Source organism: Rhamphochromis longiceps, linkage group LG2 (genome assembly GCF_057381845.1).
Source record: "Rhamphochromis longiceps isolate RC_006_pf linkage group LG2, R_longiceps_female_GT1.1, whole genome shotgun sequence".
NCBI classification, from domain to species: domain Eukaryota; kingdom Metazoa; phylum Chordata; class Actinopteri; order Cichliformes; family Cichlidae; genus Rhamphochromis; species Rhamphochromis longiceps.
The window spans coordinates 6284991-6303186 of NC_140558.1; the positions used below are offsets into that span (position 1 = coordinate 6284991).

Consider the following 18196-nt stretch of genomic DNA (forward strand, 5'->3'; position numbering starts at 1 on the left):
GTCACATCAGCAGCAGCTGTAAGTCACAGAACAATGTTGTTTTCTATTTTCTGATCAACTAGCACAAGAAAACTAATCACTAAAATAAAAAATAGTTATTATAATAATTCCAGTTGCATTTGTATCCATAAGTTCCCACTTTTAGTTGCAATTCCATTTATTAATAATAACAATACTACAAAAGAGCTTTTCAGTAGCTGAATTCCAAGATTACCAAATCAAGTCATCCAATCCAGTTTAAATGTAGTTTGCATTCAAAATTACAGCAAATGGTCGTCTTGTTTCCTTCCCACATATTTAAAAAGAAGAGGTGGCTCAACACAGTAGTTAACAAGCCCCTCCCTTTTGTTTTAAAATGAGATGCTGATGTCTCATTTTTAAAAGAGCATATATCTTTTTAAATAATATCTAATATGTTTTATTTATATTTTATTTATTAAATAGCCTATAAATTATTACCAGGTCATTATATTTACTTTCATTTTTATATTCAGTTGCATTTTTCACAGTCTTTGAACATTTTTGGAAATGCTGCAAATGCTAGTCTAAACATCTGTTTGTGGGTGGGTGTTCTCATGCTCAGCTGTTTGACACCATGGTGCATTTATTAGCGTTTTTTTCCCTGAGGTATTAAATATTTTACACACATAAACAACATGTTAACTAAGTTATATAATATAAAACGTGTGTCGCACAAAAAAACAGCACATATGCCAATGCACACATTCATTACTTGCGAACTTATAACACTGAGTTCATATCCTCCTCCTATGTGCTGTGCTTAGATGTGGATCTTGGAGTTCGCCTTTCTTGAACCAGAGGAGTGTTGAATTTTTCACTCTACACAATGTAGCCTGGAGGCAGCACACTTGCTTGGCGGTGGAGACTGTTACCTCATGATTTTAAGGAAAGACATTGGTATTATTTTTTAATATTTCCCCATGTTTGGTCTAAATTATTAACAAGATCAAAAATGTTTGGACCAACCAAACATTATTGTCCCTGTCAATTATTTAGAGCCCAAAAGATGGGAAGAAAGGGCTTATATTCTAAAACATCAAACGCCCCTTGAAATACAGGATTAGTCAATAGAAATATGGTTTAGCTGAAACTTGTAGTCACACATTTGACAGCAGTGTGGTCATGTCTGACATCTCTTTCTGCTTTCTGTGCTGGGAAGTTCCTTAGAAATAGGAAAAGGCTAGAGTAGATGTGACCCTGCTGATTTTTCAAGTAAGAACTGAACAAGAATATTTGATATTAATTGCTTTGTGTTTCGGTCGTATTTACCCAAGTGGATGCACAGTTAACTAATTTCTAATTATTATTTTATTAAACCAAAACATGCCAATGCTAATTGTCTTGAAATTCTGCATACACCTGCTTTTAAAGTTATTACAAACATAGTTTCAAAAATATAGAATAAAACAATGCAGAACACAGAAGACATTTTGCACACTAACTTGCCTTTAAATCATCAGTGAACTATGAGTAAATACATGCAAACACATACAATAATAGCCAGTAAATGTTTCATACTGATCCTGCTTACAGAACAATAACAATCAGCATACTGTTGCAGAAAGGAAATGTGCTACTTCATTAGTCAGTGTGTGGCCATCACAGCTTAAGTGTCTTCTTGAAATAGTCATAAGTGGGACACTAAATTGCTGCTCGGTTGTGCTGTGTACCTCTCTAGATAGGGGAGCCAACTAAATGTCAGAAATATAAATGCTTTCTAGAATATGGTTTTAGAGCATATCTGGAACACATACACCTTAAGAGCTAAATAGTTCTCAAAAGTACATTGAGTTAGTTTTACCAGCTGTTCGCAATGATGGTTTCACAAGGCAGAAACAGTTTTATTAGCATATGTAAAATTCTCATTCTACTCTTTTGCTTTTTTATGTAAAGATCCCCCATGTAAACATTCTTACACAGCTTGTGGGGTGATTTGATTAAGAGTTCTGAGCTGTTGATTGGGTTTAAAATGTTACTCACACCCTAAAAACTAATTAGATTACACTTCAGCATTGTCACAGTTAAATTATCTCACAGGCTGCCAATTCGGCACACTGGCAAATGTGCTCTAAACTAATCACACTGGAATTGAAATTCTTACTAACAGCAGCAGCAAAAGGAATCAATGCGTGGCAGAACCTTTAGACAAGGTCAAACAGGAGAACATATGTGTGCCTGTGGAACACAAGCAGTTGAGTATAGAATTAAATTGACCGATGAAGATACCATAAGAAAGCAAAGTTTTTGGTGTTTGGTTTATTTACATAAAACGAAGGAAGTGCAGGAATAAATAAAAAACCCAACAGGTTGAAAGGAAATAGTGGTGTCATACAATTTAATTCTATTGTAATTTGGGAACTAAGACAGCAAAATTCTGGCACCACAGTTTTGCAGGATTATGACCAGGCAGCAAACAGGATTTTGCTTTGATGCTCCTGGTTGACTGGAGTCTACCTGTCTTCCTTGTGCTCCTTGTGCCTGTGTAGTTACTCCAGCTAGCGTTAGGTCAGGTTAAGTTAATTTGTGATTCTAAATTGGCTTTAGGTGTGAGGGTGAGTGTGAATGATTCTCTGTCTCTCTTTGTTAGCTTGTGATAGACTGGTAACCTTTCTAGCATGTACCCTTCCTCTGAACATTCAGTAGCTCCAGCTTGAATAGTTGGAGATAGACAGATGTTTACAGATACGAAGTTGAGGATGAAGAAGGATAAGGGTGTATTTCTTTCTGATGTCTGTATGAAAACTCCATCTTTGCGTTTTACTTAAACACAAAGAGCTACCAACAGAGGCCTGGTTGTCCCAAGCCAGTGCCTTTATAAAGGGCACAATGACAGGAGAAATTACTTTTGTGCGTAAGGCAGCAGTGCTAAAACACTAAGATACTTTACTCTTTGTCAGCCATTTCAAAAGTGAGTGAAAATTGGAAATTAAAAACATACCATGGGAAATTAAGAATTACCTTCCTAAAATTAAACTGTAGCCTACTATAAGTATCACAGACATGCACACAGAGCTTTTTTATGTGTAATAATATCTTATTACAGATATTTTGTGTTAAATTTCAGTCATAATTTCATCTAAAGCCTTGATAAACTGCAAATCTTTCGAACTGAATTGTACTTGTCTGCTCATGTGGGTAATTACACTCGCTGGCTACTTTATTAGGTACACCTATTCAGCTACTCATTAAAGCAAATATCTAATAAGTCGTTCAGATGGCAGCAACCCTGCATTTTGCCTCACAATCATCTCTAGGGTTTACAGAGAATGGTGTGAAAAAGAGAAAATATTCCGAGTAAAAATGATTTGCTAATGCCAGAGGCCAAAGGAAAATGGCCAGATTGTGCCAAGCTGATAGAAAGGCAACAGTAACACAAATATCCACTCCATACAACCACGGTATGTATAAGAACATATCAGAATGCACAACAATGTTCGAACCTTAAAACAAATTGCAGACTTAACAAAATTAAATGCAGGAAAATATATTTTTTTTAAAAAACTCAGCACACTTAGGTGTCCTTAGTACCAGCTGAGCATTGTTTAAATACCAGAGCTTAAATGTCAATCCCTTTATGATCAGAGTGCACCCATCTTCTCATGGCTGCTTCAAGCAGGATAATGTGGCATGTCATAAAGCTCAGATCATCTCAAACTAGTTTCTTGTTAAAAATGACTGCACGCAAATTGGCAGTCACCAGATCTTGACACAAAAGAGTACCTTTGGGATGTGGTAGAACAGGAGATTCACATCATGGATGTGAAACTGACAAATCTGCAGCAACTGCATGATGCTGTCATGTCAATATAAACCAAAATCTGTGAGGAATGTTTTCAGTATCTTTGCCACAAAGAATTCTGGGGGGCAGAAACCAGCAATAGCACTACTGCTGTATATACTATTGTACTTAATAAAGTGGCCAGTCACTGTATGTTTTTTGCCCATTTGTACTTATCCTTGCCACCAGATTTAAGAAGTTACCTGCAATTTCCAAAAATATTGTTGTGATAATCAATTAGAATCATGGACAAAAAGCAAAACAAAACAAAAGATGTTTTTTCTTATAGTATCTTGGATCTTTACCACCCCTACGTGTTCTCATTCACCTAAAGACTTCTCACAACAGGAGACAGTATACATGTTATGTGCTGTCCATGGTGCTGAAATCTGCCAATTTGTTGCTTATAACTGCCCCTGCCCTCAGCTCTAATTCACTCTCAGCCTCATTAGTTTGCTCCTAGACTGCTATCTTGCATTGCCAATGATTAATATACATCTGTCTGTGCAGGTTGAGATATGCATATCATAAAAGCAGGTGACAGGATTGCTACTTATTTCCTGCTGGCTGCAAGGCAAGCTCTCCTCCATTTAACCCCATTCATAATGGCACCCAAGACCAGGAATATATTTGCATCAGATTTGTATGCAGAAGGTGGAGATAAGCACTAGATCAAAGTTAAAGAGGAGATTCATTTGATGGTTATTCCTGGAGGGCATGAGTGATGGCCTCCAGCTGATGCACTTGATGAGTTTTCTCAGTAAGAAATGTTGGCCTTGTACGTGCTGTAGATGAGGCTTGTTTTTTTTAAGTGACCAACTATATTCGAATGTCTTAATCCAAGCTGTCTAATATACATATGTGATATTTGTCATTCAAAACAGTGACTGACAAATACAGTCAAAACAGTGTCCTGTAAATATGTATTAAAGGTCTATATTGGATAAACTACATGTAGACTTTTGTAACCCTTACTAATGTTAATATAAATCCTTTTGTGTAACTACATAAAGTACACTTGTATAGTCTTAAAATCTAAAATATATCGTCACATCCATATTTCTCATGCCTTTTGGATATCGTCAGTGATTGCTGGAACTAGCTGGAGCTAAGTACTACAGTGGTCTGAAGAGATATCTTTCTTTGTGATCACTTAATGAAAATTCCCACAGTGAACACAGATTAACTGATTACCTAATTAACAGAAAAATCAATCAGTGGTTTTGCTGATATTGACTGAAAAGATGTTTAGTTTTGGAGAAGGTTTAAATGTTTAGATATTTGTAGTTGTTTTGAGTCCAGCAGTAGCCCTTTTCGAGATAACATCACAAAATTACAACTTCTTTGTTTCCTTTTTCTTATTGTAAACTGAATATCTTAATGTTATGTTTATGTTTATGTTTATATGCACTTGAGTTAAAGTGGTTATGAAAATAGCAGTAAAATGCCCAAAATGCACACTTTAAACATATATGTGTGTGGAGAAAGTAGATGTGATGATCTAATGTAAAAAAGCATATGAGTGTATGGAAATTGTACTAAAATCTGCTTTTATACTGGAAGTCTGTTTGTTGGTTTATTGAAGGTTCATTTAACATAAACTTGGTGGCAACGATGCTGAAAAGTGGACAGACTTTAAAATGAATTGGGACACTAACAAAGGAAAGTTGAAACGTACATCAGGAAACGAAAATAAAGTGTCACTTATAACTCTCGAATGTTGTGAATAAAGCATATTTGTAAATGTAACTTCTTATTTTTGCAATGTTAGGAAAAAAGAGAAGATTACATTGTTTAGAAGAAGCGCTTTTTCAAAGTGTTGTGTGCTCTCTTGTCGCCAAGTGGCTCATTCTCGGCTTTTTCCGTCTCTGTCCGCCTTCTCATTAACATTCCTCACTTGTGGGTGTGATGCTGAGAAGATCTCCTGCTCGCCGAGCGGAGACGCGCAGTGTGCCTGTGCGTTAGAGGAGGTATCAGCTGGCGGCAGGAGGGGAGCAACGAGGAGGAGCGGAAGAAGAAACGGCAAACCTACGTTGCAGGCGACCATTCCTTCACTGCCGGTGTCCTTTCACTGCTAGCCACCTGCAGAAAACGGTCCTTTCCTATTTTTTTTCTCCCCAAGACTGAAGGTGTCCAATATGTCTGGGATCTAATATCTCTGGAGAAACAGAGGAATATCATAATACCTTAGTGGATGTGGACACTAAACTGTCGACATGGAAATGATAGTGAATTTATTCGTTTCACTTCTCCTGGTTTTATGGGGATGCGCGCTTGGAGGCTCGCCCAGTGTTCAGATTGGTAAGCACCCATTAGTTCAACCGAAAAAGCCAGTTAGCTACAAACATTTTTGTGCGCAAAAACCTGTGAAATTGGTTCTAAATATGTTGTATTAATCAAATATTTACCAGTGTAAAAAAGATTATTTGTATTTATTTCAGGGGGACTTTTTCCAAGGGGCGCGGATCAAGAATACAGCGCGTTTCGGATAGGAATGGTTCAGTTTGGCACCTCGGAATTCAGACTGACGCCTCATATTGACAATTTGGAAGTGGCAAACAGTTTCGCTGTTACCAATTGTTGTAAGTTAAACATATTTTAAGTGTACTTTTATTGAAAGAAGCCTTCAATGTCATCTGTGATATAATCTCCACCGCTGTGCTGTTTACCATAAGAGTTTGGATACACGTTATCAGCTCTTAGGATGTAATGATCTGAGCTGTCTAATCTATATTCTGTCAGCAAACACATCCAGACTGTGAGCTGTGTAGTTGAGGATGAACGAGGCTCGTGTAGGCAGGGGAAAGTTGGTTTCCACAGAAACAGTCGGTCACATCCATCCCATTTTCATTTCTTCAGATTTAGAGATCAAACAGACTGTACTGCAAGAATATCGATCCTAATATTTATTATGATCCTGCTTTCATGCAAACCAACTTATTTTTTCGAAAGTAACTGAAGATAAGGGGGTGGTAGAACTAGACTTAATTTCAGTATTCTCTGATCTGTTTCTTGTAACAAATGACATTTTAAGCAGCCACCTTCATTACTTTATATTTAATGTTCACTGAAAGGATCAACTATACTGAAGATAGACAGGTTAACTGGATCGGTATGCATTCGCTGTTTTCCTCTTTCATCTTTCAAGACGAAATCTGAGATGTAGGACTTGCTGAGACTGACGTTTTTTCATTGGTTACCGCTGTCACGTCTTTTCTGAGCCCAGAAAGAGCGGTGCTCAACCATTGTTTGTTCATATAGCCTTTGACTGCGCTTCAGGCATTGCCTAGCGACTAGGCGAAGCTTTAACATTCCCATTGAGAACTAATGATACCACGAGGCAGCGAAAACGTCAAAGGTTCTTGTGAAAAACAGGACAATAGCTCTCGATGAAATTTGAATCACGACATTCGAATTGTCTGCCACATTAATCTCTAATACTTCTTCTTTTTCGACGAGACGTCAGTAAACCGAGTTTTGTGATTAACATGCATTTACTGCTTTAAAAAAATCCATGGCCCTTTAAAGCTTTATTTCCTTGATAGGTTCGGAGGTCGTTATTTTAACAGCCACAGTTCATACATTTCATTAAGCGGTTGCCAAGCGACTGCTCCTCTCAACAGTCCCTTAAACATAAATCAAACGCTTCTGATTGGTGCGCGCATCGGTCCAATTCATTACCATATAAAAGCTTCCTGCTTAGAGATCCTCACTGCGCGTGACAGATCACAGTGAGAGTCATGTTGATGATTGAATTGTTTACAGCAGTCTATATAAACCACTGTTGTTTAGCTGACTTGGTTTAAATGCATCTCACACGTACAATTTTTTGTGCAAAGTATATCCTGTGTGCATTCTTTGTACCCACCCCCACCACACAGACATAAACACACACACTTTACATACTTTACTCTTGAAGTTTGTCTATGTTGTGCCACATATATATTAATCTGAGCGATTAGATGGGACCAATCGTGTTTTGGAAAACTATATGCAAACTATATATCTACTTATAATAAAAACATGGAGTGACCCGCACCTGTTTACTTGTTTAACTTAGGCTAATGTGTGGGCAAATGAACTGATTCTCATTATTTTAAATGAAGTAAACAGAACTTATCGCTGACTAGAAGGAAAACAATGGGCTGCAAGATTTGCACTGAGTTAATCTTTTAGTTAAGCACAGTATTTATTTATCCTTGTAGTTAATTTAATGGACTTCCTGCATGATGTTTCGTCATCTCGTGCAGTTTCAGATGGTAGTAGAGACTATGACCTTGGTTCACATCCACAGTGACTTCAGTTCATTTACTGCTGGTCCAGGATTGAACTAAAAAAGTACTGAAAGATGCATAAAGTTAGCAGTGACCCTGAAGGGTGAACAAATGGTTACACAAAATAGCAAATAAATGGATAGATGTAGACTGTGTTATGCTGGACAAAGGAAGTCACACTGTATACTAAAATGGGGACACATTTATTCAGAGGTTTTGTGTCTCATACATAGTTGCATGCATCTGGTGATACCAGATTGCGTGTGTATAAACTCCATCAACTGACTTTTTGAGTGGGAGTGAGAATGAGAAAAGGTAGGACTGGCTGGGGTAAGGCGTGGGGGGGGGGGGGTCGCATTTAATCCAGTAGATGGCAGTCTGCCCCACAGTCCGCCTCCATCTGTAATTACAGCACATTAATGCCACCACCTTGTCTTTTGTTAGCTATACTTTATGAAACACATGCAGGGGAGAATAATGGGAGACACAATAAAGCCAATTCTCAATCCTGAAATCTAAAACATTGTAACAAAAGGTTTTTATAAGCTGTATGTTTAGTTCTGTGAATGCAATAATCAGACTCTTCTAATCTCAAACCAGAAAAGTACATTAGTCTTTAATAACGAGGGGAAAATGAAAGACAATATCCAGCTATATATAAATCGATCTTAGTGGACTACAGTATGTACCCTGAGAGACAGATTAGCTTTAAAATGTGTTCCCTCAATGTGAAAGTAGATAATGTCATCAGCTACAAAAAGAGCGCTAAAATTTACTTGGCACACAATGTGTTTTGCATTTTTCATATGAGATATATTCTAATGTTCACATATCATATTTGAGGTAACTGGCTACTGTATTGGTGGATAAAGTATCTTCTTTTATTTCCTTGCAATATGTGGGACTCAATATATGGACTGGTATCTCTCACACTGTGGCTGTACTTCTGGGCACCAGCATACTTCATCAATGTAGTGTGTCGGAGACAGTGGGAGGGAGGATGATACATTCCTCCATCAATAACAGTTCATCTGGTCAGGCTGGCATCTGCTGCCAAGACTAGGGGAGTTGTTGTTACCGTGTTATGTGTTTGTGTGTGTGTAGTCAGGTTGGTGTGCTGTCTACCCAAAGCAATAAAATTTAAAAAAAATGTTCGAACACTGTAGATTATAACCAGCTGTCTGTCCCCACATGACATACACACCCTGAAACTCTTCATCACTGGTAAAGAAATAATGAGGAAAGAAAAGGAAAAATGGTTGACTCATACTAGGACAAGTCAAAACAAAGATTCCAATTTCTGCCCATTTTTATCCATTCAGTAAAAAAAAAGTTTCTCTAGTTTATTTATAATTATAGATCCATGATGTGATAAGTAATTGGGAACGTTACCATAAACGAGACCTGTGTAAATATGTATCTTTTGTTATTGTATTTTTTTTACGTAATTGCATCTTTTATTGTGTCATAACTCTTGTGTCTACCTTTGATTACAGACATGGAACAAGTCAAAGCAACATTGACATTATGTATTTCCTTTATACCTTCATGAGATAACATTAGCATTCTGTCCCAGTCCCAAGAAAATATATATCCAATTTTTTAGCTTCCCTTTTGCCTTTGAAAAACATGAAGCAAGTAATTTAAAGGGAGATTCATTAATGGCTGAACAGCTCACAGACATACATACTTTTAAGTGAGTTTTGAGTGGGTTAAAAGTGGCTGCATATTAGGGAGTCACAAACAAAACTCCATCTCAAGCAGCTACAGTTTGCAGCTTTGTCAATGATAGTGCAAAATATCACACCCTCTATGACAACTTTTTAGTTACTTGTACGTGAGAACTCACACCACATAATCTTTCTGGTTTTTTCTCTCCTGCCTTCACAAGCAGTGCGCTGGAGTACTGAAAGCCAGTTTGGACATAGCAAACAATTTATTCCAAATAACATAACCAATTAATACTAACAGGGCAAAGTTGTACAGGGAGCAATTATAGTCCATTCACATATGCACTCTCAGTGAACTCTCTTACCCATTACATTATCTTTTGTCACACCTGTTTAAATAATCAATGCTACTTTTTGCTTCTCTCTTATTTCCCATGGGGCAGATTTCATGCCAGATGCCCTTTCTGACTCAATCTTTCAATTTATCTGGGCTCGGGACTAGCAGTATAGTGACCCCTGAGGGTGGGTTTGTGCCTACTCCTGGTCACCTGGTCTTGATCTGGAGATTAACTAAGAAACTAAGGTTTATTAAGGAATTCCACAGGTTCTGTGCTGGGACTAATAATACGTAGAGTATACATATTTCTGTTAGGGATTATTATTAGAAGAAATACCATACATGTTCATTGGTATGCTGATGACACTCACCTTTATGAAGCTGATGACATACACCAGTTAGTTAAAGACAAAGACCTGGATGGCTTCTAATTTCCTGCTTTTAAATTCAGATAAAACTGAAGTCATTGTACTTAGCCCAAAAAATATTAGAAAAATATATTAGTAATATGGCGACTAACTAGATATTTACTTTGGATGACATTACCATAGCCCTGAGTAACACTGTGAGGAATCATTTTTGATTCATTTTGACAAAATATGTCCTTCAATGCACATATTAAAAAAATATGTTATACTGCCTTGCATTTGTGCAATATCTTTAAAGCTTGAGTATTGTAATTCATTATTATCAGGTTGTTCTAAAAGCTTTCTAAAAAGCCTTCAGCTCAGTGAGAGTACTAAGGGACTAAAAAGAGAGAGCATATTTCTCTCCTGTTAGACTCTATTCATTGGTTCTCTGTTAAATACAGAATTGATTTGCTTTATTTTTTCACTCATTATGGGTTTACACACCAGTTTGCACTCTGACCGTCTCATACATCTTTTGTCCTTTCTCCATCTCACCACACCCAACTGGTCACGGCAGATGGCTGCCCCCTTTCCTTTATGAGGGTTTATGAGGGTTCATGTTGAGGTTGTATTATTTCTGACACAATTTTAGAGCAGTTCATTATACCCTAAACAGACAAAGAAGTCCTAGCTGTAAATTCATGTGCTGAAGCTGGAAAATATCAGTGTGAAATGAAAAATTTGGCACACTGGAAGACGTTGCAGCTCATTTGGTCTTTATCAATGTTTGTCAGACTCAGTGTAGAAATGCTAGTATATAACAGTAAGCCAAAAGTTGGTATTAGCTAGCCATTAGTATTATTTTAACTGAAACATTTCTGCAAAGCCTTGTCTCAGCAGTTTTCTTCATGATAATTTTCTTTCTTTTGACTTGAAGAGCCCTTTTTCATTGGCTTCAAAACTTATTTGAAGTTAAGAGCATCACAGTTAATAGCCACAAGACAGACTGTTATTTATCCCTGTGCACTTGAAAAGGAACCATCCAATGTGAAAGTAGAATTTAAAAAACCCCCGCTAAAACTATTTATAAATCCAGTAGTATTTAGCAGGTTAAAGACATTCATTTAAAGAATACTCCAAAAGGTTGTGGCCCTAATAACTTGGAGTAATTCCACTATTGCCATTGCTAGGATAATCCATCTTTTCTGGCTCAGCCTTCTGGTTTTATAGTGTTAATGATAATCTTTATGTGTGTTTACTTAATTTCAGTTCAAATGCTTCCATTGTATATTCTTGAGCTGTTATTTCTGTTCCCTACGTCTTTTCAAGCAAACTGCTTTTCTAAGACCAATGGAAGAGTTTGAGGGCACTGACAGCCAGCTGGTGATTTTAACACTTCAAAGTTCTTGTTTGTCATGGTTGAATCATGTCATACTGTAATTTCATGCATCTGAATGCACACAGCATTTCTGGGACGAACATATTCAGGGACCTGGCTGAATGATCAAAAGCCTAAACCGGCCATACATGCACTGTGGTGAATTGGTTATAGCCAATTTATTGTTCACGCTTAATTAAGTGCATTCTCCTCCATTTCAGAGAGTGCTGTGAAATATTAAATAGGCCTGGGAGCTGGCCGGTCAGAAAATGAGGCTAAAAACCCTCTATGGATCTTAGCTTGCCCTGAATACAGCCCTCAACCAAGCCCTTATGACTGTGTTCTCAAAAAATACAAGCTTGAAATATTATGTGTTACAGTGTAATTCAAAGTTCTTAGCTGGAAGTTTCCAAGTTATTTCATTGACTTTTATTATCATAACTCAGTCTTAAACTCCTGTGGTGTTTTGCATTTCACTCACTGCATCAGTGATAAGTCTTAAACAGTTTGCATTAATTTAACTAATAAATAAACATTTCCTACATGTGTGGTAATAATAACTGGATTGATATGATTTGATGAATATGATTGCCACTCTCCTGTCTGAAAGCCTGCTAGAATCTAAGCAACTAAGTCATGTGAGCTGATGAAACAGTCATGAAATACTGTTATGAAACATCTGAGCTTGTAAATGTTCCAGATCCATTCATTGAGTAATTTAATGCAAATTTATGCTATAACATTGACATTACCTTGTGCTATACAGTAGTAAATCATGTAAAGCAACATGATACAACACATTTTAACATGTATGAATGTCAAGAAGGAAAATAATTTTATGCACCGTGTCATTTGCGTGAAGTATTCTACTGAGAAAAAGACTGCAACTCCTGAGAATGGCTTCATTTTCATATACAGTGACTCCGCCTTCCACCACCCCCACTCACTTGTGCTATTTAAAACAGTTTTGACATTGTGTCTTTGTGAAGGGTTACACACTTTGAATTGGTGCCAGTGAATATTCAATGTGAAATACACTCAACAAACCGGTCAGTATCTGGTGTGACCACCATTTGCCTCATGCAGTGCAACACATCGTCGCATGGAGTCTATCAGATTGTCAATTGTGGCCTGTGGAATGTTGGTCCACTCCACTTCAATGGCTGTGCGAGGTTGTTGGATATTCGTGGGAACTGGTACACGCTGTCGTATACGCCGGTCAAGCACATCCCGAACATGCTCAATGGGTGACATGTCCGGTGAGTATGCTGGCCATGCAAGAACTGGGACATTCTCAGCTGCCATCTGCCCTGAACAATGTGAACCATGATTCATCCGTGAAGCGCACACCTCTCCAACGTGCCAGACGCCATCGAATGTGAGCATTTGCCCACACAAGTCTGTTACGGCGACGAGCTGGAGTCAGGTCAAGACCCCGATGAGGACGACGGGCATGCAGTTGAGCGTCCCTGAGACGGTTTCTGACAGTTTGTGCAGAAATTGTTTGGTTGTGCAAACCAATTGTTCCTGCAGCTGTCTGGGTGGCTGGTCTCAGACGATCTTGGAGGTGAACCTGCTGGATGTGGAGGTCCTGGGCTGGTGTGGTTACACGAGGTCTGCGGTTGTGAGGCCGGTTGGATGTGCTGCCATATTCTCTGAAACGCCTGTGGAGACGGCTTATGGTTGAGAAATGAACATTCAATGCACGGGCGACAGATCTGGTTGACATTCCTGCTGTCAGCATGCCAATTGCACGCTCCCTCATTGCTTGTGGCATCTGTGGCATTTTGCTGTGAGACAAAACTGCACATTCCAGGGTGGCCTTTTGTTGTGGGCAGTCTGAGGTACACCTGTGCACTACTCATGATGTCAGATCAGCATCCTGATGTGGCACACCTGTGAGGTGGGATGGATTATCTCAATATGGCAGATGTGCCCACTACCACACATTTGGACTGATTTGTGACCACTGTTTGGGAGGGATGGTTATATTGTGTATCTGGAATGAATTCTAGGTCTCTACGTCCATCCCATGGGGAATGGGAGCAGTAACAAAGGTGTTGCATTTATATTTTTGTTGAGTGTACATAATACTCTTAGTTTAAAAGGAAGCACACTAAAGTTGTGAACTTCCACAGGCCTTGGCTTTTAACAACAGAGAAAGCATTAAAAAGCAAGATTTAGATTGCAGCTGCACTTCTTTCATGGGATTTGATGTCTTCATCACTATTGGGGATTTTCATGCAAATTTGACTATTTTTGACAAGCACCTCTGTTAAGCACAAGGCTGTTCTGTTGTGCAGACATGACAAAAAGTCAAACTTAGTGTGCTGACACAACACTGGACCAAATATTAATATTTGCTTAGAAGTATTTGTTTGTATAGATGAAAAATAAATACAATGATATAAATGTGTTAATGTATTAAATATAAGTAGGACACTAATATGGTATAAACTTTGATCATTCTGGAGGGACTTGGTCTACAGCCATTTTTCTTACTCTTTGTCTTTCATAAAATAAGGGCAGCTTAATGTAGAAAATTTAGAAAGTAAGAAAAAATGATACAAATATGAACCCTGGATATGTAAAATGAAACCACAGAATATAAACTGTCATGGCTCTGTTTTATCAGATGTTTTACCCTGACTTCCTTTCAGATAGAAACCATGAAATCAGAAAATATCAGATAATTTATTCAGCTGCCCCCCTTTTCTAGTGTTTCTCCTGCTGTTTTAAAACAGCAGGGTGGATTGTTGAGCTGCCAAAAATGCAAGGGCGGTTTTCTTATCCTGTATAATTTTGAAATATTTTGGCAGAATATGACTGCTAACATTATACTGTAAGTCTCCACACCAAACTCAGAAACTACCTGTACACAATCAACTTCACTCTTTTCCATTAACTTTATCTTCATGTTGAAATCTGAGCTGAAAGTAGTGAACAGTCTGGAGTTTCTTCTTGCCTTATTATTATGCTCACTGTCTGTCTGCTGCCCAGGCATGTACATGGGCAAGAATATCTGGTACTAGTGTGTCAAGCATGTGTAGGTTTGTTTGCCCACTTTTTCATACACCTGTCACACACAATGTTGTCACTGGGCATGTGTGCATATCAAGCTTTTGTTGATGCAGCTTCTGGCTGAAATCCCATCTCTTCTTTCCATTCTCATCATGTTTCTTTATTATTTGTTTTCTTATCTGCTTCTAATGTCCATTAAATTGTTTTGACCTGCTACCCATTTGCTTCCTGCTGAATATTTGGCTGTCCTTGTGACCAATCTCTCATTGAATTTACCATTGTGAGTTTGTCCTTATCTTAACTGTAGGGTTGATGCTGCTGCATATGCTAAGTTGAGCTAGAGCCACTACTGTCCTTGACTTCTGTTAGCATTTCCGAAGTGCCTAGAAACCAACCAGTTTCTAGAAACCAGTGATGTACTGTAAGTCCACATTTCTGTATACACTACTGCTCAAAAGTTTGGGGTCAATTAATTAATTATTTCCTTTTAATATTTTGTATTAGAAGAACTGAGGCTCATTTTCAACGTCACTCCTGTGTTTCATCAGGTCAGGTTAGCATAGTTAAAAATCATTGTAACTAATAAAGACTGGCTAGTTTAGTATTGATATGTTTTGGGATTTGACAATAGTTGTTGTTGATGTCCCTCAGTAATTTAATAATTTTGTAACTAATGATGAGCTTTCAAAGACCAACAGAACAGTCAAAGTTTTTATACAACAGTGTATACTACTCCTTTCACAAACCAGCACTATTGGACACTTATGGGTACTATTAAATGAAACTAACAGATGAGGACCTGTGAGGCATCTGCTTGTTAAACTTGATACTTACTTGTTGGAGTCCCACTTCTCTTTTTATCTCAGTAAAAGACAGATTTTGAAGAGAGTTTTCATACACACCATTGTATAATTTTTTTTGTTATTTTTTTTCTCCACACGTACCATGATAACCATGATTTTTGGGAGCCAGACAACTATGTTATAGTTACTTGAAATGGTCCTCTGCTCACCTACATAGATATTCCACTAAAAAATGATTAATCATTTATGAAAAATCTATCCATTAATAATGCTTTTTTGGGCAATATTACTGATCAGTGTAATTTTATATTAAAAAAAACCCATATGCTTTACTTAAAATAAAGGAACTTTTAATGTGACCCACTGTCTCTTTATGTTTTCATTGATAGCTGAGCCAGTAGGCCCGGTAATAAATGTCAACACATTTTGCTGGCAGCTGTAACTTTAAAGTCTCTGCCAGACAATCTTTTGTTAGGTTTAGTATGAAAAATAACAATCATATCATTTAACATATAAGGAAACTAGCCAAAACACGTACGTTATTGACAGTCATTGATAAATGACACATAAAACGTATTTTATTTTAGAGAGTCCATGTAACTGTAACTAATTTAATTTGTTATGATGTAAGCAGGGAAATGCTATCGACACGTGAGAAGAATTTGCATGTCATTTAACCTGTACAGTCAATAATTTATCCTTTTAATCTTCATAAAGCAGTGGGGTAATAGACCAAAACTGCACCTATTAAAACATAAACATAGCAGGGCAATAGGTGAAGATGAATACTCCAACACACCTCTGCATAAAGAGAGAATTTGACATACACTGCATAGTCACTTTGGCAAGATGATTCTCTGTCCAATGAAAGAGGTAGATTAAAGAAACTGCTCAGGGACTGTGACCTTACAAAACTTTTGATCAGGAAACATATGAAGTTCCTTTAATGGAGACAAACATCAACGCAGAGCAAATCAGCAGGGGGGCGACTGCACTGGTGCATGGCTGAAAACCAAAATCATCTTGTGATAGTTCACTCAACAGCCCAAACACTTATACATGTAAAAGATAAACAGTTTTCAGCAAGCAAGTGTTATGCTTAGAAATAAATATAATAAACCAACATATTCATATGTTCTATGTAAAACAAAGGCTAATATTTATAAGTTAAATGCAAATCTATGTAGCAAAAAACAAAACACAGAAATATTGTTTTTAGCAGTGTAGGCAGGCTTAGTTTCACAATTTCAACCCTTTGGTGCACAAAAAAATTCTACACAACTGTAGAAAAAGTGAACGACAAGCCAACAGCTGCTGAGATGCTTTGGCTACCGTCCAGATGAAACCTTTTGTTTAAGCAGGCAGATCATCAGGGAGCAAGTTGTTACAAGAGTACAATACCGCTGTCTGTAAAACAGACAGCAGTTAACAGCAGTGCTGACAATATAAAGAACTCTTTCAAAGGGATCAAAGCTGCAAATGAAGTGGGCAAAGTGAGCTCTGGTTGAGAGACAGGGCTGGGGAAAAAAAGGCATATGTGCTTTTTCAGCAGGAAACAGAGAATTAATTCCTCTTCTTCATGTGACTAATTTACGCAATTAAATAAATTTCAGTCAGTTACATTAATCAGTGCAATTAATGTAAATAGTATAATCAATTACTTGCTAAGTTTGAGTATTTATCTATCCTTCCTAATAGTTTACAGAGAAAGTATGAAATGCTAAGATCGCAAAAACAGACCCAGATTCCCTCCCGCCCCACCACTCTTATCTACCTTTACCCTGAGTCATCATGCCCTTTTTTAAAGGACAAAGCCAGCCTAAAGAAAGTCTGTCCTACATTTACATTACATTTAGATTTTGCTCACTGACACATAACGGTGGAACAATAGAGATAACGGAGACATCTATAAATGTGCTGCTCTCTAGCTTATCAAACTCTTAAGACATTCTCGTCCTATTGTGTCATTTGCATTCATCATTTTTTTTTATTTCTTTATCTTTCCTGTCATTTCAGTTGTATTTTTTTCTTTTAGTCCACACACAAAATGCCCACAAATACACAATCAGATTTAAAAAGCTTGACAAAAACACCCATTAAGAGTAGACAAGGCAACCAGATCAAATCGTAATCCCACAATGATAGGAAGCACAGGTTCTCCTCTATGCATGTTGATGAGTATCCCTCTTAAGCAGTAAACATTATTTGTTGAAATAATGAAAATATTCAGTTAAATGACTTTCACAATGATTGTAATTAGATTTGAAGATCCTTGTAGAAATATAACAGCCACTTGAAGTTCACCTGCGAAAGACTAGCTCCTTTTTAAATGTGTGTTCTTTGTTTTGCTTTGTGTCATGTTCTTTCAGTAAGTTGAACGTTGTTAAATTAGGTCTCAGGAAAAGATGTGCACTACAGGTTGCTGGCAGTTGTCAGGGGGAATCGGTCACAGAGAGGGTGCTGCACCAAAAACCTCAGTGAGATTGGCTTGGTCACTTGCAGATTGCCACAGTCCCTCATAGTTAACATGGAAAATGCTGATTTGTCTGCAAACACTTGCTAAC

The 18196-nt window shown here is 37.6% G+C and overlaps 1 protein-coding gene and 1 long non-coding RNA gene across 8 annotated transcripts in view; one reads left to right on the forward strand and one right to left on the reverse strand.

Moving 5' to 3' along the window:
• LOC146676873 (uncharacterized) overlaps positions 1-18196 on the reverse strand; it is a 313285-nt gene that overhangs the window by 148763 nt on the left and 146326 nt on the right. The gene's annotated exons all lie outside the window — the stretch shown is intronic.
• The window catches only part of gria2b (glutamate receptor, ionotropic, AMPA 2b), a 61729-nt gene continuing 49296 nt past the window's right edge, over positions 5764-18196 (forward strand). For all 7 annotated transcript variants that reach the window (XR_014913013.1, XM_085415889.1, XM_085415926.1 and 4 more), the window contains exons 1-2: positions 5764-6100; positions 6241-6381. Coding sequence is in view for 6 of the 7 variants with exons in the window: in XM_085415889.1 (XP_085272015.1) it covers positions 6016-6100; positions 6241-6381 (226 nt within the window). In the remaining variant the exon portion in view is untranslated. The remainder of the gene's footprint in view (positions 6101-6240; positions 6382-18196) is intronic.